The sequence below is a fragment of the Sipha flava genome, unplaced genomic scaffold, assembly GCF_003268045.1.
Source record: "Sipha flava isolate LNK unplaced genomic scaffold, YSA_version1 127_pilon_pilon, whole genome shotgun sequence".
Taxonomy (NCBI): Eukaryota; Metazoa; Arthropoda; class Insecta; order Hemiptera; family Aphididae; genus Sipha; species Sipha flava.
Genome location: NW_020271753.1, coordinates 1,204,189 through 1,232,032, shown reverse-complemented (window position 1 = coordinate 1,232,032; position 27,844 = coordinate 1,204,189). Strand labels below are relative to the sequence as shown.

The following is a 27,844-nucleotide window of genomic DNA, read 5'->3' as shown; positions in this document are numbered from 1 at the left end:
GCGCGTGGTTGGTACGCCGTGCGAATTGCAACCGTGTCCTTACGGTAGTCGCACTATAGTGCGCACGCGGCACTTTCACTGCTGGGCAATGCTGATCCGCACTGGTACGCGTGCGCATTTCAACTGGTCTCGCGCAGTCAAGACGTACGACCGTTCGACAACGGTACCGTGTTCTATCGTCAACCGTCGTCGGCACGACCGATAATAACATTGCAGCGGAGATCCCGTGGTACCGTGTAAAGGTGCGACGACATCGTTTGTTAGTCGCGCGCAGTTGGGGAAGACCGGTTCTCTCCCGTTAAACTCTCTTCCGCCCGCACGCGATATCAACACAACAACATCGTATTATTTTCTCTCTCTCGACCCGGCCGTAGATATCCCCGGCGACGGCAAGAGGTACGAGGCGCGTTCTTCGCCTGCACGTGTGCGCGCGCGCCCTCGAGATTCGGTTTTCATTGTTGTCGTCGTCGCTGTCCTTCCCTTCGCTCCGTGCGGGTGGTGTCCCCGCAGCGAGTCGCGTCCCTTGCCGTTGGGGCGTCTAACCGGACCGTAGCATCAGCGAAACGGAGTGGGGACGACGACAAGATATCGGTGCATTTACGATCGTCCTGGTGGCCGCGGTTAATCCGTCGCAGCAGCAACAGTAGTAGCCGGCGGCACGTTTCCTTCTGCCGCAGCCTGTCGTCCACATGTCGTCCTCTCAGCCGAACGCGTTCAACGAGTTCAACATGAACTCTTCGTCGGACATTTTCCACTCGCCCACGACAATGGTAAGTACTTGTTCTTTTTTTCGTATTCCGTCTCCGTCGTTACCCGTTTTGTTTTGTTTTTTTACTAACCGTGACAGTACCGGTATTTGGTATCTCGCGGAATATTTCCCAACGCGGTTACCCTAGGAGATGCGTCCGATACGTGGCGCGGTCGGCCACCGTTGATTTCGCAATTGATTACGCGTTCTTCCGTCACGCGTACGCGCACCATGCGTTTGGCCGAAAAAACACACGATAACGAAAACGACCGAGATCATCGTTGTTGCACAGCCTAGGGATGGGTACGTTTGCAAGAAAAAAACGAATTGATTCAGATAGAGGAGGTGGAAATACAGTACAAACGACTCCCGGCCAACTTGTTTCGGACTTCGTAAGATTATTTACTATTGTTCGTTTCTTACGCGACAGGTTTTGAATCTTTGACAAACGATTTAACTGATTCGCTTATCAGTCTACTTATATCATATCTTAGGCCGGCCACACACCAAAAGAGCAAAACTGTGTTAATAATTGTAAGTAATTTTTATTTAAGTCAACTAAAAACTAATTGTTTTTGGATGGCCGTATACCAAAAGAGCAAAACTGTGTTAGTCATCGTTAGGTTGAAATCATATTTATAGTATTTAATATCGTATTTAGTCACCAACATGTCTTCCGACGAAGAAAAAGTTATTGTCCCTATTTTGTGTTCTTTGTTGTTAGATATCGAAGAGTGAAAAACAAAAAATCATGTGGGTTCATCCTTTAAATAAAAAACGTACAACAAATAATTTAATTTAATTTAATTATCTTTAAAATTATAGATCTTTGTTGATCTTTGTTGGACAAGTGTTATAAGTGTTTCTAGGTCTGTATTTTCAGCGATCATAATAAAGTCTGTGTAGAAAAATTAAATAAAATTCATATGTTTATTATTTGTTAATTTATTATGTGGATATATAATATGTACACACATGATGAAGATTTATTTAATATAGGTACACAAAATGTATAATATATGAAAAAAATATATAGTATATTTAAATGTAATATAATATATAAAAACAGTATTAAAATATAATAATTATATATGTTACGTACGACCGTTTTGCAACGACTACGGTATCCTACTAGTTTTGACTGATAAAAATTGTTTTGTCTTGACTGACGGAATAAAGCATGTTCTATTTTGATAAAACACGATTAGTCATGACTAGAATTGACTAAAGAGCAAAAATGTTTTGTTTTGACTATGACTTATCAGTGTGCGGGTTTTCACTGAATTACATGAGTTCTATTTTTGATTAGTCATAATAAAGCTACCTAAGTCTGCTTTAAGCAGTTTTGCTCTTTTGGTGTGCGGCCGGTCTTACGCGTACCCGCAATCAACCAAGTAGTATTTCCGCACTGTAGAGTAAAAACTTATTTTAGCAATATTTATCACGAGTATACCTTAATATATATATATATATATATGTGTGTAAATTCGTAAAACCTACACAAATTCAACCATTATCGCAAATATAAAACAAAGTTTTATACATCTGTGGCCGTGATAACCATTGTAATCAATAATTCGATAGAATAATCAATCATTGTATTTTTTATTCATAGCTATAGTTTTATTATTAAAAATCTGTGATGTACACATTACGAATATTGTACAACTTAATTTTATCATTTATTCAAATTAATAAGTATTTTTTCTTTTTATATTACATATACTTGTGTGGAGCAAAGTCACTTGTTTGTGCAATGTGTACAAATAATTTAAGGTAAATCTGGTCAAATGTTATATCACTCAGTACACATTTAAAATGCTCTAATTATTAGTTATGTATTGTCAAAAAAATTGATAAACTAATAATAAGTAATTCATTATATTATCACAAAGATAGTAAATTAACAAAATGAATCATAAATGCAATCTTATTTAGTGATTCTTTGAATCAGCGATTGAATTTAAATTCAGATGAATTAGTGAATCATATGCAAGTCATTGAATCGATTCAAATTTGTCAAACCATTTAAACAATTCATTTTTCTCACCCCTACACTGAACACCATTTGGCTGTAATAAGATGTTTTGTCCGTGAGTGCTATGAGACGTTTATCAACTGATAATATTACTATTCACAGTGTGGATTGCTCAGGCTTTCAATAATATACACGTATAACCATCTATGTGTATATATCCTATACTTTGACATGATTCCCATTATGATATTTACCATAAAACGCATAAAAATTCCTTTAGTACGTTTTCGTGGATGATTTTCGACGCACCTTTCTTACATAGTCCAGTGTTTCTTTGATCTTTGAATCTGATTAAATACATACAAATAGGTATAAAATAATTTGAATTCGGTTCCGATTCTAAAATGTTTATTACTATTCCATTTCCATGCGGTTCTTTTTATGATCTTTGTTTTATAAATATCTACCTCTATGAATAAACTCTAAGTCTATACAACATTCTGGTACATTTTATGTAAAATACAATTTATTGCATTATTCTAGGCCCTAATTCTATAGAAAACGGATTGATTATTTCTCAGGCTCATTTACGTGAAACCCATTAAAAAAACCAGTTGAAAAAATTCCTATCTGAAGGAAACATGATAAATAAAATGTTAATGGATTTACTTTAATTGTTCGTACGTTATATTAATGGTTATTGATGATTCACAACGTGTTCAGGAATGGTGAAAAAAACAGGATCGCTCAAAATATTTATTATTTACAACGCAAAAACAACTTAAATTTTATTTTAAAAGATTAATTAAATTTTTTTTTTGTATAAAAATATTAAAATATACCAATAAAATTTGCCAATATTTATTTTTAAATATTGACAAATTGTATTGAATTTAATTAAGCAAAATTCAATTTTATTAAGTTAATAAAGTATAATTAGAATGCTGAATGTTTTATTATATGTATATTTAGGATTAAAACGATTTTTGGGTAATTTTTCCGTTCGATAAGCGTTCCTCTCCTCCAGGAAAATGATAAAACCAACCTTTGCTTTGATTATATTTTTATTTACTATGTAAATTCATATATTATAATATGCGAATTATCACTGTGTGATTCAATGAGAAAAAAACAAATGTAAATAAAAATAATTTAATTACCTAACTCGGTAAATGTATTTATGTTTTAAATTTTTGAAAATTCCATTCAGCGTGTATGGGTTTTAATAATTATACATAAAACTTATATAAATAAAGGCTGTGGATTGTAAAATAACGATAAATATCATACAGCTTTTCAAAACTTATCTTTATTACATATTGAAATATAACTACTAATGAAACTTTTACATTTAAAGAGGGATAATAATTTTCCACAGGAATTTAAAACTAAAGATATTTATAGATAATGCTATTTTTGTTCTATTATTTTGAAAATAGGTGAATTACTACTTTCTGACCTTTGATACAATAACCAGTATGTTATATCTAAAGAAATATGATAAAAAAACGCCCCTGAATGCAGTACACAGTTATATGAAGTTACGGAAATAATATTTTTAATTACTATGCATGTAAAATTATTAAAAATAATCCCGTCCCGTTTCATATCCCGCTAATATTATAAATATATATAACGATAAGAATACGTGAAGAAATTTACTAATTGTATGAAATATTTTCTTAAGTGTCTGTACAGACACAAATAAATCAATAAACACAAAATAAATTCCACTTTCTCAACAATAAGGTATCTCAACTCATTCGATTTCTGAGATATTTTCTTAGATGAAATTAATGTAAAATTATATATCATATAATATTATTATTATTTCTTAGTATATAATTATATCATGACCTCCTTTGCAAGTAACGAAATTTAAAATTTAAAAGAAAAAAAATCCTTATTGACTAAGTAAAAGTACACTATAATGAGTGAATTATTTCCATAAAAATCTCATGTCTTGAATAAAGCTTTAATTTTTAATTGTATTTTCATATGACTGATTTTATCGAAGTTATATATACCGAGGAATAACTTATTTATGACTTCATGGCGTTTCTACAATATGATATATTAAAACAGTGTATACAATCATAGTCTAGGACTTAGATATTTACCTATTTTCTTGGTAAACACTAATGTTGTAATAATAATATTAAAACATTCAAGATATAGATAAGTTAATCAGCAAGAATTTCCATTAGAATCTGTGACACCATAAACCTCTAATGAAATAAGATTTACAAAGGGAACCTTACATCATAATGATAAAAGTTATGCAATCGAACTTTGACACTTTCTATCTCTATCGTAACCTTTCTCTGATAATTTATTTACATTATATTGCATTCCAGTAATTATTTTTATTTCATATTATGGTATAATAAATGTATACTTATAGGTCTATAAAATTTGTTGAAACTCTGTAACATTAAGTTGATAGCTTTGTTTGTTATCGATATTAGTAATTCAATTATAAATGATGTATGTCAAAGTGAAAATATAGATAAATAATGATTAAAAATTGTTGTTTGTATATTCTTATAAAATATAATATAACTTATAATACATATCATTATTTATATGTAGAGCGCGGATTTGTATGCACTTAAAAGTATCGAAATATGCCATATAATATGCAGTAAAAATCATGAAAATATGCAAAAAATATGCAGTCAAAATCATGAAAATATGTAAAAAATATGCAAAAAATATGCAAGAATTTTTTATTTTTTTAAAATTTATAATTCAACTTATAAAAATTAATTACTTAAATACTTAATATAAAAAAAATTAGGGAATTTTCTGAACTTAATTTATTTTTAAAATTGTATTTATTATTAAAATAAATAATCATATGCATTTCAAGTTTATCTTCTGTGAAGTTGTGTCGTTTATCGGTTAACATATTTTTAAAGAATGAAAACGAACCCTCGATGTCAACCGAAGTTATTGGGGCATATTTGAAGCAATTGATATGTCGATAATCGACTGACACAGCAAGACCGATTAAGTTTACGTCGTAATCGATTATTTATTTTATAACTAAATATATATATAAATTATTATTTGGTGACTATGACATTTATTTTTAATTTTTCTACTAGACAAAATATTATTTTATACATTTTTTTTAAATTTTCACTTCAATATACAATAAATTTTGTATTTTGCCAAAATATGCGAAAATATGCAGAAATATGCAAAAAAATTTCACCATTAGCTTCAAATTATAATGATTCGTGGAGATAATTGACAAAAATCCAAAAATATTGAAAGGAAAAAAATATGGTATTGCATAGAAATCCGCGGTCTATTTATAAGTGTCACGCAATAATAATTCAAATTACTATTAGATTATATTAAATTGATATTAACGTAACTATTTAAGTAATGAGTAGTAACACGAATAATAAAATATGACTTTTAAACAATAAATTTACTATTATGTAAATGATAATTATTTTAGGGATTTTTAATACTAAAAAGTTCATAAATATTGAAATATGACAGTATACAAATATTAATAAACAAAATTGTTTTATATGAATAACTGAATAATTTATGACAAAATTACCATAATATAGTAGAATAACATATTATTTAATGCTGTAAGAGTAAAATTATTTTGATTTATTTATTTATTTTTTTTAAAAAAGGTCTCGACAATATTGATCGTAAATCGTATTTTACATAATGATTTTTAGCACATTATGGTAGGTATACAAATTGTTTGATGGATCGGAGAAAAAGACAACAAAAACAAATAAAATGTAAACAAAAAATGAAAAAATAAAATATAATAAATAAAAAATATAGATATGTAAATTTTATTAGGTGCTGAAGATTTTAACTATCCTAAGAACTTAACTTATGTATAAATATATAAATATGTATTTTTTCTATGCTGTAACAGTTAAAAAGATATTGATTTTCAATCTTATCCCAAAATAATAACTAATTAATAATGAGTCATTAGTCATTAGTAATGAAAAATAGCTAATATTATTTTCCAAATGTCAAATTTGGGTATTGCAAATTATTTACATTTGCATTTACGTTCCTTCACCGTTATTTAGTTGTTTTTCATAATTGGCTCGAATACTTAAAATGTAAAAAATAAGTTATATTTAATTTAAATTACCTAATGATTTTAAGTTTCAATTATTTTAAGATTTAAAAGTGAATACACAATAAATAAATTATGCTTCGATTGTAAAAATGTTTCTAAAATATTATGAATGCTAAAACGTCCAACTAAAAAAATTTAATACTAAATAAAGGATGAATTATAGTTTTATTTAAAACCGATTATTTTGATTTTCAAATAAAAAAAAAAAAAAAAAAATTAATAAACAAATAGATGTTTAATTAATATTTGAATCATTTATATATTTAGTTTAGTAATTTAGAGTGCGTAGTATAATTGGGTATGGAATAACCAGACGAAAGACATGTATTTTTCAAATTGATACTAACTCGTCAATATATATAACACTTGTATATCCATCATTTTGGCTTATTTATAATTTGTTCTACAATGTTATAATTTATAGTTATGTTGTAATTATTTCTCTTGTTATAACCAATATATGATTTGTGTTTGGAAAAAAATTATGGTAAGTAATTCTAGTATATTACGTAGGGGTAGTTTATTTAATATTTTACACTTCATTTATGAAACTGTAACTATATGACCAACATTTTGATGCTGTAATAATGCTTTATATAATGAATGTTATAATATAATAAATAAAAATTAAATAATAAAAAAATTAGCAGATATTTTATAACAAGGGAATAAATACAATTTCTTCTAATTCAAGCTATACATTTTTGCATCATCCAAAATTTTATCTTTAAAGCGATGAACTTTCTGATATTTTAATAATTAAATATAAAGTACAATTAAAACATTTCTGGTTTTTTTAATGTAAACCAACTTGAAGACATTATAGCCTGAAAAATATTTTATTTTTAGTGTCCTATAAAATTAACTATGAAAATTCACATAGTAAATTATAAAAAGTAATTTATAATAGTGCATACGTGTACAAAATAATAAAGATTAATTATGAGTGTATAATTTTCCATTGTTTATTCATCAATTTTAATTTTTGAAGTATATTTATTGTTTTAAATAATATTGTAAAATCGTTTTATAATTCTCTTATTAATTTTTATAAATATTAAAATATATCAAATAATGTACCTACAGTACATTCTTGTTATTTGAAATATAATATGAAGACGTTTGAACTGTTTCATTTTGGATTTAACGTATTTTATTTAGTATTATAACCAACTGTAGCAGATTTTATTTGATTTCAAACATTATTATGTTATTTTAAATTACTAGTGAATTTCTATGAATACATGTTTAATTTATTGCATTGTATACATTGTATTCTAATACATATTTGATAAAAAAATCAAAAATATTTATGTTTATTAAATGTATATACATTTTGAAAGAAAATCAAATATCTAATTATATTTTGATTTAAATTTATGAAAATGTATTTGTTAAAAATACAGCAACTTGAAAATCATAAAAATTATATAAAGCATACTTTTTTAATTTTAGTTTACTTTCGTAATGTTACAATTATTTTAAATTTAAAATATTTCACTAATTCTGAGTTATTACTTCACAACTTTATGTAGTATACATAAAATATAGCTTATTGGGGTGTACAATTATTTTTTACTGCATGTAGTAGTTTTTAGAAGATTTTTCTAAGTCTAGATAACATTTTATATTTATAAAAATATCTTCAAACACCCAGTAAGCGATGTTTGCATATTTGAATACATGGGTTGATCTTCAGTTTTTCGTTTGTAAGGGTACAAAGGCATTTTAAATATTTAACAGGGTGTAGTATGTACTAAAATTTTAATCATACACAAAACGTAATTTAAATTTTATAGAAGGTTCACTTTGAAAAAAACTAATCATTCTGTAATTACAAAAATAATATACCATAAATTTGTTTGATTGAATATTTTTGAAATAACACACGTTTAATAAAAAATGATAGGTAGTTTTCAATTAATAAACAATTATTACTCATATTTTATCCGAATAATTGATAGCAGGAAAAATTAATATCAACTAAATAATTATTTTAAACGATGAAAATCATATTTTATTATTTTAATATTCTTAGTCAATACATAATAAAAAGAAAGCATGTGGTTTTTTTAAAATATTATTTCAATTTCTATAATTTTACATGTTATATACATTTTTTTCCTCTATATTTATTGTTTATCAAGCATTACATTTTCTATTATTGTTAGTTTTGTATTGAACAGTGTTTTTGGATATGAAAATGTAGACGATATATACTAAAGTTTATAAAACCATTTTGACAAAAAAAAACGTTTCTATTGTATAAATCTATTGAATCAAGCAGATCATGAAAGTTTTTACAAGTCATGTAGAAGATTATTGTTCACCACGTCAATAAGTTTACAAAGTCGAATTGACTTTTAGATTTTGAGTAAGCCCCGTGGTCAAACAATATTATATTTAAATAATTTTGTTTTAAGAAAACATTATTTTTAAAATATATGATTTATTAATTGAATTTATTGCTTAACGTTTATTTTATTGTATCGAAATCTTCAAATCTTGATATATACTTTTACGAACATTTTTTTGCGCCCAACACTAGTATAGTTAACCAAGTCTACCAACTAGACTTATAAAACATGTAAAATATACATGCGTAAAAATGTAAACTATACCATATTTGTGATCTTATAGAATAGTCATGTTCGCTATAATTCGATTGATGTAAATTCATTAATATCTATTTAGACTCAACTGCGTGTATATACAATGAAACAGTGGTGCGCTGAACTAATTTTTGATGGGAGCAATAATGTATACAAGGAGGACCACCCACCAAGCAAATTTTTGATGGAAAAATTGCTCCAAAATAATATTTTTGCCACATCACTATAATGAACTAAAATGATGTTGTATAATAACAATATCTAGTAGACCATATTGATCATATTGCAAGTATAGTCTAAAAATAAATGATACATTTTTTTTCTCCTCGGAAGAAATGTCACCGACAAAAAAAAAATTTTATCATGTGATTTTCATTTTGGTTATTTTAATATTACGTATACATACTTATATACATTATATACATATAACCATGAGTGTTAATGTATAAACAATAACTGTAATAGTAATAATAAATCATCGGAACCAAGATATTATGCACGACGATGATTAATACCTTTCGTGAATAACCGGGCTACAGATGAGAGTGGACGAGCGATAGTTTGAGAGTGAGCTTATTTTATCCGCTTTCTCTCTCCCCCTAATAATTCATCAATATTTTATTTCCAACTCATCTGAGATGCAAACAATAACAAAAGAGACGAGAACGAGAACTGCAAAAAACAATAATGTGACCCATTATAATAATAATAAATCATTGAAAAAATAAATATACGCGTGATTACACAGCTTGTATTTTTGAATTAATATTGTATACGTTATCCAGGTACAGCTAAAGGTGCACAAGGTGTCGATCGAAAAATGTTGATGGTACCGGGCCCGAATCAGCTCGCAATCAACACATATTATGCTATATATTTTTTGAAATTTTAAATGTTCAAATGGATATAATTTCAAAATTATTTCATTAGTTTTATATAATAATAATTAAGAACAACAGTTCTGGTATAAAATTAGAAAGTAGATAAATCGGTAACAGTAACAACTGTTAAAAGCTTATTTTCTAACGACCACTTTATGTTGTATTTACGGTTTAATAATTGTATACAAAAAATATTGTACTCGTACATTATGATTATATTAATCTGATCACACAATTATAAATGTACCGATCATCAAGGTTGGACTGAAAAAATTGCTATTCCTAAACGAGCGAACGTAAGGTAATAAAAATAAATAAAATAGAAAATATAAAGTTTACTTGATGAATATTATTATGCTAAAAAATTACAAGAACTTCAATTATGATTGAAAACATTTTTTTCCATTCATAAAAAATGTTTTTTCCAAACCTCCTATAGTTACTTTATGGGATAAATACTTGCACGGGCAAGTGGTATAAGGTTTACTACCTTATTCCACTTCCCCGTGTAAGTATTTTAAAAAGAGAATATATTTGTTATTAATAAAAAAATAAAATTAAATACATTTTTAAGGGCTCTCTAAGGCTCAGGTCTGTATAATATGACTTAATCCACGGTACGTGTATAACGGTCAGGCACAACTCGAAAACCTGTAAAATATTTTGCACCTCGAATCCGACACAACAACGTAAATGCATTCACGCACATTGCACACACGCGCGCGCGCGCGGGCGCACACACACACACACAAACACACACATACACACACACATACACACGTCATAAGTGTAGTAGTGGTAGTAGTAGTAGTAGTGGTAGTTGGTAAACTCGCGTGGTTTTACGCTACATATTATCGCGGAGAGACGACAGCGTGCTCTTCAGTTTTGTGTTAGTCCGTGTTGAACTGCGTGCGCGGTGTCATCTGTGCGCGTATCTCACCTGTTATTTGCGGCACAATAATTTATGTTCTTCTTAATTCTTCTTCTTATTATTATTACTTTTGTTATTATCGCGTCGGATATCATTATCGACGTCACGTCACGTGAGATATAACAACAGCCCGTCACCTAATAGTGTTGCACGAGGCGTTGGGTTTGTGTTCGCGATCGTTGCCGAAAGATTTCTCCCGCGTCGACGGCGGCACGCACGAACACAATTCAGAATTATAATAATAAATCGTTGTAACCGGAATAAATTGAATCGGTAAACATAATAAACAGTAACAATAAGAACCGTACAGGTATCGGTACCGTTCGAGTCGTTAATCTCGTCGATCGTTGTTTTTCTCTCGTGCTCTTTCCCATCCCCTGTGACTCCGCGATTGTCGATCGTACGCGTGTTCGGATTCATAAAGCAGTAGAGGTACTACACGCACGATGAACGGACACGATCACACCGTGTGCCACGCGCCCACGTCGTAAATCTCGTGTGCGGGTATTCTGCGGTTCTTCGAGGACCGCGCTCCATCGTAACGGTAGCGCACCACCAGTGCACCACCAATAGTGTATCAACACCACCTGTGTACAACATTCCATTCGTCCGGTTGTCGAGTACCGCCGCAACATGGAAACGGTGTTCTCGTCCAGTAACGGTGAACGCGCGGACGCCCCCATGGTCACCGTCACCACCACCACCACCGCCGGCAACGCCAACGCCAACGCCGCAACGGTGCTGGACACCGCTGAACCGCGGAAATTGCGCGACCGAAACGTCAGGGTAAGACGAAATCAAGTCGTTACGTACTGCGCTGCTGCGACGATGGTGGCGGCCGGTGACATTATTTTTATAACGTTTTTATTAAATCGGCTCGTTCTATGTATAGACTAGCCGTCGCACGGCCGACGGACAACGGTCGATTTCAGACGCGTTCCGTCGGTTTGGCGAGACGCGAAGGCCTCGTCGTACGCGGTGGCGGCGGCCCTGCGCTCACCGTGTTCGAAAGCACCGGGATGTAATGATCGTCGCGTGTCCCCGAGCGCCGACGATGTGTGTTCGCACGCGCGTCACGTTTTCGCGATGCACCCGACACCAACGTGCACGCACAATATTTCCGCGACCCGTTACCGCCGTCGACGGCAGGTGCGCCGTCTGGTTGGCACGCGAAAAAAACATCGCGTTCAGACGGACCGTCGAGTTCTAGCTCGATTGTTACTTGTTCGCTTGTTTCGTCGTTGTCGTTACAGTAGACAATCGAAATAATCGGTTCCTCGGATCAATTCGTGGCCGTCTACGGTGTACAAACAAATGTCCTAAACCGCCCCTTCCAAATTTAATATACGAGCTTTGTCAATCATCAAAAATGTTATCGACATTTTTTTTGGTTATTGTTTAAAACATGTCTATTTATGTTATGTTCATATTATATGAAATCGATGAAATAATTATGGTATAAAAAACTGTATTTTTCCGTTGTAAACATCTCAATTATTGTGTTTACATAAATTGTTTTAAAAATGTTTTCACATCCTAACCTTGAGAAAAATATATATAAGAAATATTTTCCTTCATTAGTATCATAATCATTACTACGAATCATATAGGTACTTCCTTCTATTCGTTTTTAGTTTATTAAAAATTAAGATTTATTATCTACATTTTATATTAAAATACTCGATCGATTCATAGAAAATAGGTTCTAATAGAAGTTATTCCTAAAAAATAAAATTTACTTATTATGTTATTAAAAGAGCACACAACACAAAACAATAGTTTTTTCCTTTTTGAAAGTATGTCCAATTCTAAGAATAATGGTATAGGTTTTACTACCCACATTATTTAATAAATTATTTGTAATTGAAAAAATACGCGAGACGTCAATGTCGTATTTTCGTTCATCGAAATGTATAGGTACGCTAAATCAGCGTTTCCCAACCTATGGGTCGTAACTCAACATTGGGTGGCAAAATATTTTTGATGGGTTCGTAAATATATGATAAGAAAAATATCTTACTTATCAAAATATAGTTTTTTGTATTATAATTCAGTTTTGCAGTATATGATAAAATCCCTTATAGTAAAATTATCAATAAGCGTGTGAGAGTTTTTTTTTTTTTTTAAGAGCCGTCTACTCAAAATAAAATACATTTATGAGTCGCTTAAGCACAAAGGTTGGAAAACACTGCGCTAAATTATCACAGCATGCTTTAAGAACAACGCTTAAATGTCGTAGAACCTTTGTTGTTACACATAGCCGTAGATTATACCAGTGATCGTCGTTGGTAATAAAAACATTCAAATTTACCTTTATTTTTAATTTGAAACCGTTATGTAATTTAACACTTCAATACCAATTACCGTGATTAGTAAATCCTCGGGGAACATTGTACACAAGTTGTATGACGAACGATGTGTATATTAATATAACTGTACGTTTCATATTGATTACGGAAATGGCGAATTTTAAGAAACACACGTATCGAGTTTGCCGTATTAACGTTTAAAAAAAAATATAACAATATAATATACATTTTCTAAAACTTGGATAAACTATAAAAATTCGAAATTATTTTTACGTAGCAAAAAACACGATAGCGAAACGTTAAAATGTTATTGTGTTCAACTGCTGTTATTATGGTCTGTCGTCAATGGACTGTGATCGACTCATAGGAATTCTCAGGTCAGAATCACATTTTTCCCGCCTCAAAATCGTGTATACACGTACGAGTATAACTGTAGTTTAATACATTTTTTCATTTTTGTGTTCATAAACATTTATTGCTTTCCACAGATTTAGTAAACTGTTATTGACATTTTTTTTTATCATGTAGATTAAATAGTTGACCAAACACCAATTAAAATTGAATCTTTTTAAATCACATTATTGTTATTAGATTGATTAAATGATGCATCATGGGTATATTATTTATTATATAATTTCAACAAATTGGTGAATCTTAGAACATTTATTTTTGAAATGACGCAGTAGTAATGGAAATTTAATTATTTCTTATCCTACATAGATACCCTTTGTTAATTGTCATAATAATTAATTTATTAATTTATTTAAAATACATCATTGTTATCCAACTAAATATAATTATAATAACAATAATACTACGTACAAATAATAATTATACTTAATTACAAAAAAAAGATGAAAAATATTTCAAATATAGTAAATGAATACATTACAAATGTAGGTTAGGTTTTAATAGATAAATGACATAATACCTATAGAATATTATAAGATCATAAAAAATCAAACATCATCTAGCTTTATGACAAGCAGCATGTATTCCTTTGATGTACCATTAAAATATCAAAAACATATACACAGCTGTATCTAATCTTTTTAACGTTTTTTTTGATTTTTATCGTAATTAGTAACTATGGTATAATTTTTAGTGTTCTTGATTGTTGACAGCTCTTAATGCCCTATATTTTATATTATACTTACAACCTGTCTAATATTGTACTAATTTTCACCACTTTTTTTTCATATTTACTATAATATTGATAATATACATTGTTTAATATTTAAATGTACTATTATTCCACAACAAATATTATACTGAACAAATAATAAATGTAATATATTATATTCTACATATATTTAAATGGACAATTTATTAAAAATTATATTAGGTAACTACTGATACAACAACAAAATTTGTTGACAATATTTAATTTTGTCTCGTACTCATAATTTTATTTTGGAAATTGAAAAGTAGAAACAAATATTTTCTATCTTTACTGTATATTTGAAAAAAAAAAATTAAAAAATATTGATTTTTTTTAAAAGTACTTCTAGTATAGTGAAATATACATAAAACTTAACACAAATGATAACAACTAAAAACATAGCAATAATTTAAATATATCTGAAACCATACTAGACAGTATGTATTAGGCGTGCCTAACCTTTTTCAACTTGCGGGCCACATTCAAAATATATATTTATACTGCGGGCCGTATATACCGGTTCATTTCAATAAAATATACTATACATTTATTCAGAGATACGCTCCCAAAATGTAGTTTGGGGTAGGGAAATAAAATTGTATTGAATATTAGCACTACATATTTAATCTACCAAAAAAATTTCATTTTGTAATTAAGTTAAAAATCTCAGGGGCTATGGCCCTCTCCTCATCCATGTATTATAGTATACAATATTATCTTTAATCATTAATTGAATTTATAAATCTTATACTGTATGTTTAAAGTACTGTATGTTTATACAGTACTTTAAACTTTATACTGTATGTTCAAAGTACTAAATATTTTTTACGCTAGTCGCTAGTTTGTTAACAAATGTAAAACTTGTGCATATCGATTTCTTAAGTTTATGTTGAAATAATTAATACAGTAAGATATAGGTATATTATATTTAAATTAAACTAGTCTTGCATAAGTGAAAAAAATGTTAAACGAGTATTGAAATGTTTACAGATTTAAATTATGACCCTATATTAGACATACACATTGCACAGTCATTTGCATTGTCAATTACCTTGTAACATTATGGTGACATCTAATATATTACTCTAAAAATTGAGAAAAATTTGAGAAAAAGTCAATACTAGAATAATACGAAAACTAATTAAAAAATTAATAATTTTATACATATAATTTTTCTTGTACCTGCAGCAACTTAAATGCTGAAATATATGGTGATCTTAAAAATTAAAAATAATGTTATAATAACAATAATAATACTAATAATAATAATAATTGATTAATTTTAACAAGCTTTTCATTTCACTTTTACATAATTTCTGTAAAAATGTATTTTTTGTACTATGTGTTAAAATTTTATTATTATTATAACTTTGATTGAATTCTTTGCTTAAGCACATACGGTCGTGTGGCATGTCTACTTGATTATGTACTATTCGTGAATAACTTTTTTTTTATGTATACGTGATATATGATATTGCCACCGAGAGTAAACGATATCCCCCAATGGGTTCATACAGAAAAATGTAAGTTTACTTATAGATAAATAATTAAACAGATTTATTTGCTCTTACCATTTTGCAGTCTGAATATATGAATGCAAATCGTAATAATGTATTCGACATACTCAAAAAATTATCTTTACTCGTCAAGCCTTGAAGAAACTTTATATTGAGTAATATTAATAAATGTTTTTTTATAAGTTCAAATAATTTTTCAAAACAAATTATTATAATACTCAAATTTTGTTAATATGGGAATATTTTTTAAAATTATCTAAATTAATCTTGCAGATAGTATTATAGTTCATAAACGTTTAACTATCACACGTGTTAATAATTTAAATAATTTAAATTATAATAATAATTTTCAATAATATGTTATATTAATTATTAGTGGCGTACTTGTCGCATTACATTCAATTTTTTTCTAGGGGAAAAAGTATTAAATTGTAAACTTAGTTTTTATGCTAATATCAATTGTCTATTTTTATACCTTCTCGGAAAAAATAACGTTTTCGTGATTCCATCATAATTGACGAATAGGTACTACATTTTATACAACGTTAAAATATTTATGATGTATTTATTTTTAATTCTAACCATTTCAAAACGGATTTTTTTTTTTAGTTATTTTTACACCACTTCATATTATTGTTTTTGAAATATAATTATAAATACAATTTATTTAAATATATTCGAATATTAATGATTTGTTATTTGTTAAAATTGTTGTACCAAATGTTTTAGATTGACATCAACAATATTATGTATTTATTTTTTTCAGGAAAAATGTATTTGGAATGTCAAACATAGACCTTTGGTGTTTCTGTTGATTTTAATATTGATATCTTCGATAATCTGTGCATTAATTTATTCCGAAACCAACACATTCTACAAGCCTGAAGCTAGAACACTGGCACCTTTAGAGTTTCAAAATCTTATGAAAGGTGACTACGAGCCTAATCGATTCAACGGAACATGGATTTCAGGTACACTGTCAATTATTTCGTCTTTATTATGTATCTGATACCATTAATTACATGCCATTGTACAAACATATGTATACTCATCAATAATTGTTATACTGCCTACTATTAAAATGGCGTAACTTATTACATGTTTTTATTTATGTTTTTTTATTATAGATGATGAAATATTGATGAAAGACGCTTATAAGAATATTGTATTGTTCAATGTGAATAGTTCAGACATAACTGTATTAGCCAATAATTTGACTCGAGTAATACTTAGATTGTTTTTCTATTTTTTACTAATATTTATTGTATACTTAAACATTCTTACTATGTACGTATTTTTTAGAATATTGATAAAGTTTTTCAGTACGATTTATCTGCTGACAAAGAATATCTCCTTTTGGCTTATCACTATAGAAAGGTAAAATCAAACTATTAAGTATTAAACTTGTGTGAAATTTATTATTATTTTTTTTTTTAAAAATATGAAGTGATATGAAGTAATATTATGTGATTTTTAATACAATGTTATTATTATGTGTATTTAGGTTTATAGACATTCGTTCATAGCTCACTACGATTGTATTGTAATTAAGACAGGGTGAGTAAATTAAAATGGATTATGTTTAGTCGCTTGTACGTGTATAGATAGATTACAATTTAATATATCTCTTAAATAAATTTTCTTTGTTCATTAATATGTTTGATTATGTGGGTCTTTAACGCTAATATAATAAAATATTTTCAATAGAAAATTAAAAATCATATTAGGAACATATTATATTATATTATATTTTAGATTATTAAAAAGTATAATCAAAAATCAATTAATTTTTGATTACCTATCGTCTACTGAATAACTAGAGAGAAATAATTAGTTAACCATTTTTTTTTTTTTTGCTTACTACGTTTTATCGGAAATCGAATTATTTATAAAATATTACTAATAATGTAACATCAGTATAGATTCTTATATATTCCATCGTTCAACATTTTTAAATCTTAACCTCTGTACAATGTAAATCCTCCTGTACATGTGAAAAACATACATCCACAAATTTGTTAATATTTTATGATTCAGAATTAAATAATACATTCTATACTGTATATAAATATATAATTTTATGCACATAGTAATTAATGTACAGTAAAAATGTCAATGATATTATTGAAGATCAAAGAAATACAGTGTTAGTTGTAACAATATTATAATTTGCATACTAATTTATATGCATATATGTTACATTACAATACTAAGAGATCTGACATTTTTTAAAGGGTTATAATTTCCAACAAATAATTTATGTGTACAGGGATATTTTATGAGTTTTATCTTAGGCATCTACATAAGTTAATATCTTATCGCAAAAATATAATACATTTTTCTTTATAAGATTATAATTGTATAATTAAACTACACATTTTAAAATATTTTATATATAATACATATATATAATATATAGACAATTAATTATAATAAAAATGGTATTAATGTTTAATACTTAAATGTTTTTTTAGAAATTTTTTTTTTGCTCTAATTATTAAAAATTGTTATGTTCGGTAGGTGATTTTAGATTAAAGCATAATCAATCAATTTAACTGATATCAATCGTAATTTTTAATGAAAATCGAATAAGAAAATAACATACAATTATATCATACACCATAATATAATTTAATTATTTTTTAGTTGTTTAACATTTATTTACTTATGGAACTCATGATACAATGATTTTTCTAGAGAACAATTCACTTTGCAAACTAATGGACAACCCTGGAATTTACAGTTGGCTAAGTGGTCGCCCACTGGTCACGGTTTAGCGATTGTAGAGCTGAACGAAGTATATTACATACACGATGTGTCTAATTTTACTAATATGTTGCAATTTTCAATCACTGGTAGTTTTGGATCGTACAATGGCATTCCTGACTGGGTATATGAGGGTGAGTGCATTATTTCTATGTATTTAATTTACATTTTTTTTTTTTTTTTTACAAAGATATTATGATCTTTATAGTTTAAGATGAATTATGAATAAGTAGTCTCAAATTATATTTAAAATTTTGAAAAAATTGAGTAGCAATGACATTTTGATACAATACAGTTATTAACTCAAAGTATGTAGGCATTTTTAAGACTGTACAGTGTACGATACCTAGATATAATAGATTATCAGATTGCAAAGTTAAAATTTGCTCTGTTTTATTTTAAATAGATGATTTCTTATTTCATAGTCCCCAGAATTTAACTTTGAATTGGGTACGGGTAATGATTCAGATAAGTCATCGCCTCATAACAAATATTTTTACGTAATACGAGCGTATGAACGGCAGAGCTATAAAATAATAGACAGCTTAATATTGAAACGATATGTGTGTTAATATTAAGTTGTTATTTCATTGTTACTAAACTTTATTGTATTTAAATATTATATTTTAATCTTTAAGTATAAAATTATTAATACACATTTAAATTAATTTATTATTCTGTTCGAAGAGGAAATTTTTAGTTCAAATAGTGCCATGTGGTTTTCTAAACAAGGAAGTTATATAGCGTACGCATCATTCAACGATACCCAAGTACCAACGATGCAAATACCTTTATATGGTGTACCGGGTAATCTAAAATATCAGTACACTAAAATTGTTGGTGTTCATTACCCAAAAGTGAGATTTAATTTTTTCAATAAATGTATTGAAACACAATGAAAATATGCTTTTTTTAGGTCGGTGTTCCTAACCCAATTGTACAATTGTTCGTTGAAAGTATTAAAAAGTCAATATCTAAACCTATACCTGTTGATCCACCAACCGAATTGACGTGAGTTATATATAATATATTATCATAATTAATTAACAAATAACCTAGTTTAACTGGACTTATCTGTTTTTCATGGTGTAAATTATATTAGTTTCAAAAAGTGGGTACATATTGTTTTAACTATTCGACCATTTATTTGAGCAGTTGTATATATTATAAACAAATGTATCTATTGTACAGTAGATAAATAGCCTTATTTTCGAATAATTTTTAAATTAATACGCGAATGAGTGTTTTTAGTTTTATAAAATAGACATTTGTATGCACATTTATACATTTATATGATAATGAATACGGACTACATCAATGCAATTCATACGCAATTGTGTGTGTATATATATATATATATATATATATATATATATATATATATTTCCAACTAAAGAAGAGTCAGTTTTTTGTCTAAAAGTACCTAAAGTAAATTAATATTGCTCGTTTAAAATGAATGTATGTATACATTTACATATACCTATTTGTTACTATTAGTATATACTCGGTTAAAAAAAAATTCAGTTCTTGGAAAAAGAAAACTTTTTTTTTCCATCCTTATTTTACCTTTAGCCTAAATTACACAATTTAAGTGTACGCTTAATATTAAGGTTATATATAGGAGTAAAGTTTTTATGATGTGATTTGCAATATTATACATTTTTTTAGTAAAAACATTTCTTTCTGGGCAAAAACAAGAATGGAATGATTATAATCGATATAGTACTGGATGTTATTTATCAAAAATAGATTTTTAAAAAATCGGTGTCCCACAATAATACTTTTTAACGTTATAATACATAAAATAAAATATCTCTAGATTATAATTATTCCAATCAATGAAGCTTATAAGAATGATAAAAGAAAATACAGTACAATTTTAAAATAAAAACAAATTAAAATGTATTTAAAGCCTAATAATTATATGGGTGGTTAATAGATTCTAATGAGTAACCACTACACTCATCATCACTGTTGTTTAATAAGTTTGAAAACTATATTTTTTGAGATAACTAATTTTATCTTTTGGAAAAAAACGTTGTTAAAATTAAATTATTCATTTTTATTGTAGCTCGGTCAGTACAGATATTATTTTGAATACCGTTGTATGGTCGGATGATACAAATTTATTTGTTATATGGATGAATCGAGTGCAAAATACTTCATATTTAGTGCATTATTTAGTGACTGAAGATTTTGCTGAAAACAAAATGGTGAGTTAAAAATTAAAATAAAAAAAGCCCTTGTAAATATATTGAAATCTTATATCCGTATGGTGTGTAACGTTTTTATATCTTCGATAAAATGTGAATAGGATAACATGATTTCCTATATATTAAGTTAAGAACGTCAAAATGTATATTATTATAAAAAAAATATATTTAATTATGTAGGTTGTGACATTCAGTCAACGTGGTGGTTGGTTAGATTTTACACAAATACCATTGGTCGACGACAAAAATCGTCTGGCTATAATATATCCTGTACAACAATTCGATGGAGATATGTTTAAGCACATCGTAATAGTGGAATCTGATAGCCATTTAGTACCGCTGACGAGTGGAAAATTCGAAGTCATTGAACTGCTAAAATGGGACATCCAATCTAATTACATGTAAATGATTCATATTATTTACACAGAAAACTTGAGTGTATTGTTGGTTTTATGTACCTAGATATTATTTGGCTAACAAAGAGGAGAACCCCGAGGAACAGTATTTATATCGAACGCAGGTCAAAGAAAATAGCATTCCGGAGTGCTTGTCATGTAAGGAAAGCTGTAAATTTAGCAAAGCAGAGATGAGCACTGAAAATAGTCATTACGCACTTCTATGTCTTGGACCAAACATACCGGAAGTCAAAATATTTAAAACGGTATTTAATAAAATATTATTAACAGAGCCAGCGCGAGGGGATGGGCAATAGGGGCAGTTGCCCAGGGCCCCGCGTCTTAAATTATAATTAAGGCCCCGCGATTCTGATTTAACTGAACTTAAAATATTTTATTAATATAAATTATAAGACCCAACATTAATTTTGCCCAGGGCCTCGCAAACTCTAGCACCGTCACTGATTATCAATAAACTGTATAAATCGTGTTTTGTAAACAAACTTTATGAACAAATCAAAGTGAACACACTCGGTGATCTTGTCACATTTAAATCTACTATATTTACTACTATATTTAAATATACCTTTCATAATAAACGCCAATCTATACAATTTACACATTAATCGTTATGTTCACTTTTCATTCATATCTATACACTTTCATTTTGTTTCTTGCATTATTTGTATTTTAATATACCATAATGTAAGTAAAAAATTATTGGATTTCCAATTCATCTTTTAGACAAATATTTATTTATTTATTTATTTTATAAAAAAACGTAAAGTGGGTTAACTGCAACAAAATTTTGAATAGTTCGACTTAAACTGTTAATTTCTCCTGAAATAATTATCTTAAAAATATGATGATTATTGCAATGTTCTGATATAGAACTATTATATCTAAATACACTGTCAAAATTGTGTGAAATATTTTTACGATTGAAAATTAAAAAAAAAAAACAGAAAGCGCACTTGCCCCTTGAAAAGTTCAAAATGGACTGTTTAAAAATACTAATATCACTGTTTTTAAACTTGGGATTAACGCCGTAAACTAAATATTTGTAGCTATAATACTACGTTTTACAAGCTGTATTTGTTCAAATAATTTAGAAATTACAGCTATTGTAATAATTTAAAATATATTATTACTATACATTTTTTTCATATCCTAAAAACTATTAAAAGCATATTTTTATGTACCTATGTAAAAAACAAAAAGTGAACAAATTTCACACTTAAAAATAAATAATAATAAAATATGAAAAACTTAATTAATAATTTTATACAAATCAAATACTTTTAAGTAACTACTTAAAAAAAATGTTAAGCTCAAGTAATTAAAATAATTAATATTAATTTTTAAAAGATGCAACTGTAGCATGTTATATTTCACTTACCCAATGACGGATTAACCATTAGGCTCGTGAGGCTCGAGCCTAGGGTGGCAATTTGTAGGGGGTGGCAAATTTTGTATGTATTATTTTTTTTATCTCAAACAAAAATGAAAAAAAAATAATGACATTCAAAAACTCATTAATTTTGGTATCAGAAAATTCGAAATTTAATAATTTAAATCCCTGGTGGGAGTCTATTCTTGAAACATCGATTTGCGTGAACGACCGCAGCAGTTCGAAAACACGTAATGACAAACCGCCCGATGAGAAATTATTGGCCACTTGTTTTTAGTTATAACTTGAATTATTATGCATTACGCGTAACGCATGAGAAATACGCGGCCACTAAAGAATAAGCCAAAATCGTCGAATTTTTCTCACTAATGAGACGACTGAGAATATTAAACATTGATATATAAACTGATTGACAGTAATATTGTAGGCGAGTTCGCGAGTAAATATGAATCGACGAAAAGATAATTATTTTCAACCCATATAATACAATATACGTATATACTAATTGACACAGTGACGGTCGTAATCGTAATGATTTTATTTGAGTTTATTATTATGACTATAAATTGATTGTGTTTAAACACATAAGTACCCATCATATTATTATTATTTTTCAATTTATTTTACTGTGAACATCTAAACACAATGGTCACCCTCATCTTTTGTAGTTTTGTATACCTACTAAAGATAGTGGTTGTTTCTTTGCAGCGTAGTTTGAACAATCACAATTACAACTTTATTTCTTCGAGGTCTATTAAATTATTTATCAGTATATATTATAATATTATTGTAATCAACCTATATTGTATTGTACTTATTAGGTACCTATAAGTACTTTTACTTATTAAAATAAAATATATATTATAAAAATAATAATGTATATTATATATTTTACAGCGTATTTTTACGTAGGCAGTGGCATATAAATGAGGGAGGAGTTCGGGATAATTCCCTCCCCCTCTAGGACAAAAAAAAAAAATATTGTCCAGTTTTGAAATTATTAGAATAATAAAATGAAAAATATATACGTCACGAAAATAACACATAATATGAATAATATATTATAAAATCTAGTAGTCATCAATTCATGGGCGTATTTTAGGGGCGATCACATTCCTGAATCCGTATTTAAGGAAATGATTACATGTGAGATACACATTTCAAATTTTTTTAATGTGGATCATTTTATAACGAAATCAAATTACGCGTGGTTATGAATACTGAATTGGGCTTTTAGTCGGGTCCATATTTGGTGAAAAATCAAATGAAACACAAGCGTAACATTCTAAACACAGATGTTAAAAAAGAATTATAAAATATTCAATTTTAAATAGATCCGGCATTTGATTAAAAACAAAAAGTCACAAATATTAAGGATTCACCTGATTTAAATATTATCAAACATTATACTTGTACATTTTGAACCTGAATTAAAGAAAAAATTTGATTCGCCCTCCCCCCTAGAAGTAAGTCTATATACGTCTCTGCATCCTGTGTTTATTTCAGGCCTATCCCGGGGGGGGGGTATCGTAAATTTCCAAGGGGGTATGCTTTAGAAGTAAAAAATTAAGGGAAGTAAAAGTATCGTTTTAAGCTCAATTTATAGGTATTAGATAGATACCTACGAATTCGTAGATTCTTAAAAATCTAACTTTGTAATTATATGTATACAATATTTGAATTAAAGTGTGGAGTATTAATTATTCAACCATAATACCTTTGAACCATTTCTCACTCCCGGGACGGCTATACCCGATTACCGATTTTTGGGTTATTACCAATGGCTTAAACTGGGCGGTGCAAATGTGGCACTTGCAACACCACATCTAGAATGTGGTTGAGTAAAGATATGTTTTCGCACCACCAGAAAATTATTGAAATTTGTATAGGTATCTATAATATTATTTTCAAGAGCCAAGGAAATCAGCATTTAAAAAAAAAAAAATTTGATTGTTGTTTTTAATGGTAATATATAAATAAAGGTTTTACTGCAAAAATAATTTAAAATTTATTTGTTATTTAAAGAAATATATGGGAAAATATTTAGTTTATTAGAAAGGATTTTACTTAGGAAATTGGAAAATTGGTGTGTTAGAAATTATAAGTTGATAATATGTCCCTGCACCATCAGAAATTGGATTTAATTTATGCCACTGGTTGTTACAGTACTTAGAAAAAGGGGCGGTAATAATTGAGCGAGCCTAAGAGCGCCGAGAAGGTTAATCCGCCACTGCACTTACCCATAAACGAATTTACTCCGTTGGTCATATTACACGGGTAAAGAGCATAATCCGAATTAACGAATATTAACTTTATATTAAAGACGTAAATACATCTAAAAACTTAAACCACACATAAAATTACATAACTTATTTTAAATAGTATTCTCCAAAATAAATTTGAATCGCCCAAAAAAATAATTGATAACAAGTCTGCTTTTCAAAATGGGATTTCAATTGTTGACATTAACTCTAATAACACGAAAACGGATAAACGTACTGTGTTGCAAACTAGATATTTAAACTCCCACTATATTGTAGATTAATTTTCATTATTGATATGAGTGATAGAATTTATTTTTCTCACCATAATATTAGAAATCACAACTATCCCAGTTAGGAACTTACTCCTCTTCACCTTATTTAAATTGTGATAAATATTAGTTGAACAAAATTAAAATATTTATGATTTTTAAATTATTATTTAGTTACTCCGACGCGATTTTATCATATTTTATATTTGAAATTTTTGAAATTTAAAGACTGGAGAAAAAATACTGGATTGGGAAATGAACACGGAAGTTAAATATATGTTATCCACTATATCACTTCCACGGATATCTTTCATCGACGTACCAATTGCGGGTACTAAATTCAGCGCTCGTGTTAGACTCATTATACCACCATCTCTCGATCAAATCTCGGATGTAAAATATCCAATGCTGGTCAACACGTAAGTGTTCAATTATTTGTACAATATTGACTAGGTCGCAGATTTGAAATAAACGAATTGTTTTCCAGTTATGCCGGACCCGGATCAAATTTAGCGTTGAACAAGTTTGCAGTAGAATGGAACACATACTTTAGTTCAAGTAATAATGTAGTCATAGCTCAAATTGATGGCCGTGGATCAGGGAGGAAGGGCAATAACATGTTATTCGCTAACTACAGAAAATTGGGTACATATGAAATCGAGGATCAGATATACGTTGCAAGGTAAATAGTTTTTTTCTTATACACTTGTTAACAAGGATTTATGAAAAATCTCGAATTAGTTATTGTTTAAATTTAAAAAAAAACATTATTCCTGATCAACAATGTAAAAAACATTAACGAATTAATAGGAGAACATAATATTTTTTATAAAATATACAATCTTATACTAAGTTGTTTATTCTTTTCCATCGCGTTAATCGTTGTCACATGATCCGTCTTCCTATACTTAAATATTACAATAAGTATTAGTTACATAATCGATAAATCCTCCGTGCACAAATTTGTCCTTCCTATAATCAATATGAAAGGAGATGAACAACTAGTAAATACTCCCGGGGTGGATCTAGATATTTGGGAGGGGGGTTTAATAATTTTCACTTAATAGGGAAATACAATAATCAATATACATCCGTAATCTTATTCGCGACCGCAATGGTTTTTATAATAAAATAATCTCTATGGAAGTTCATGAAATTTAACTTAACTTGTATTAAATGTTTAAATATTTGTTAAAATTTCGTAGGGGTCTAAACACCCCCGAACCCTCCTTCGGTACGACTCTAAATACTTCGCAGTGAGTGCAAATGCAAATTTACTAAAATCTCGTTTTTTCTATTCCAAATGTTATTAGCATTTGGTGTAAACTTATACAATACAGTAATAAATAATTGGTTTACAGTTATCTTCAAGATCATTTTTCATTCATCGATAAATCAAAAACGGCTATTTGGGGCTGGAGTTATGGTGGTTACACCACCGGAATGGTGTTGACAAAAGACAATAACAATATATTCAAATGTGGACTGTCTGTTGCTCCTGTTACCGATTGGATATACTATGGTATTTACTTTTAATTATGTTTTTTTGTGCGTCGAAATAATAAAATATGTCTATACTCTTTTCAGATACGATTTATACCGAACGTTATATGGGTCTGCTCTCAGATAACATGGATAATTACAAAAATGCCAGTCTATTAACCCACGCGGAAAAATTCCGCAACAAAAAATACATGGTGATACATGGCACTTATGACGACAATGTACATTATCAACAGTCAATGATGCTTTCCTATGAATTAGAACGAAGAGTAATACTTTTCAGACAGCAAGTGAGTATAAATGTTGGAAACTGTTATTTTAATGAACTGACTAATTTTGCTAACTATAATTGGTACAACTCATCAATCAATAAATATGTGTATACTAAAGTTTTACTTATTCTATGCAGTTATTATACTTATTATAATAGTTATATCTTTAAGTATATTTAAGTTAAATTTTAATATAGGAATAGATAAATAAATAATGATGTGTTTATATTCTCTTTTACAGAGTTATCCAGATGAATCGCATGGTTTGTCAAGCGTTCGCAACCATGTATATCAAACAATTAGTGCATTTTTGTTGGATTGTTTCCACGATAAGTTGTGATCTCAAATAATCATTTTTAACAAATTTTTTTCATATTCATATTATATCACTGCTGTATTTGAATTATTAGAATATTGGTTGATCATCATAACCAATGGATAAAAACTTCAGTTTAATAATGTTTTTGTTTTTAACGAA

At 28.4% G+C, this 27,844-nt stretch overlaps 1 protein-coding gene across 3 annotated transcripts; it reads left to right on the top strand.

Moving 5' to 3' along the window:
• The first annotated feature begins 111 nt into the window (after positions 1-111).
• Positions 112-27,844, top strand: LOC112694307 (venom dipeptidyl peptidase 4-like). Of its 3 annotated transcripts, XM_025569735.1 has the most exons (17): positions 112-770; positions 848-1,140; positions 17,040-17,244; positions 17,401-17,495; positions 17,576-17,650; positions 17,778-17,830; positions 18,971-19,173; positions 19,727-19,896; positions 19,956-20,050; positions 21,111-21,252; positions 21,433-21,653; positions 21,715-21,913; positions 25,820-26,010; positions 26,079-26,273; positions 26,953-27,113; positions 27,179-27,384; positions 27,608-27,706. In XM_025569735.1, the coding sequence occupies exons 2-17, from the start codon at positions 1,048-1,050 to the stop codon at positions 27,704-27,706; spliced, it is 2,403 nt and encodes an 800-aa protein (XP_025425520.1). In that variant the 5' UTR covers positions 112-770; positions 848-1,047. The 3 variants fall into 3 exon arrangements, with proteins under 3 accessions (XP_025425520.1, XP_025425521.1, XP_025425519.1); XM_025569736.1 differs by lacking the exon at positions 848-1,140 and having other exon boundaries at positions 113-770; XM_025569734.1 differs by lacking the exons at positions 112-770; positions 848-1,140 and adding an exon at positions 11,236-12,071 and having other exon boundaries at positions 27,608-27,844.

Bases quoted from the DNA above. Each gene is read 5' to 3' on its own strand.
- LOC112694307 (XM_025569734.1), top strand. From the start codon at position 11,919: ATGGAAACGGTGTTCTCGTCCAGTAACGGTGAACGCGCGGACGCCCCC. The intron at 12,072-17,039 runs GTAAGACGAAAT...TATTTTTTTCAG, and splicing joins TGCGCGACCGAAACGTCAGG to GAAAAATGTATTTGGAATGT. The intron at 26,011-26,078 runs GTAAGTGTTCAA...ATTGTTTTCCAG, and splicing joins TATCCAATGCTGGTCAACAC to TTATGCCGGACCCGGATCAA.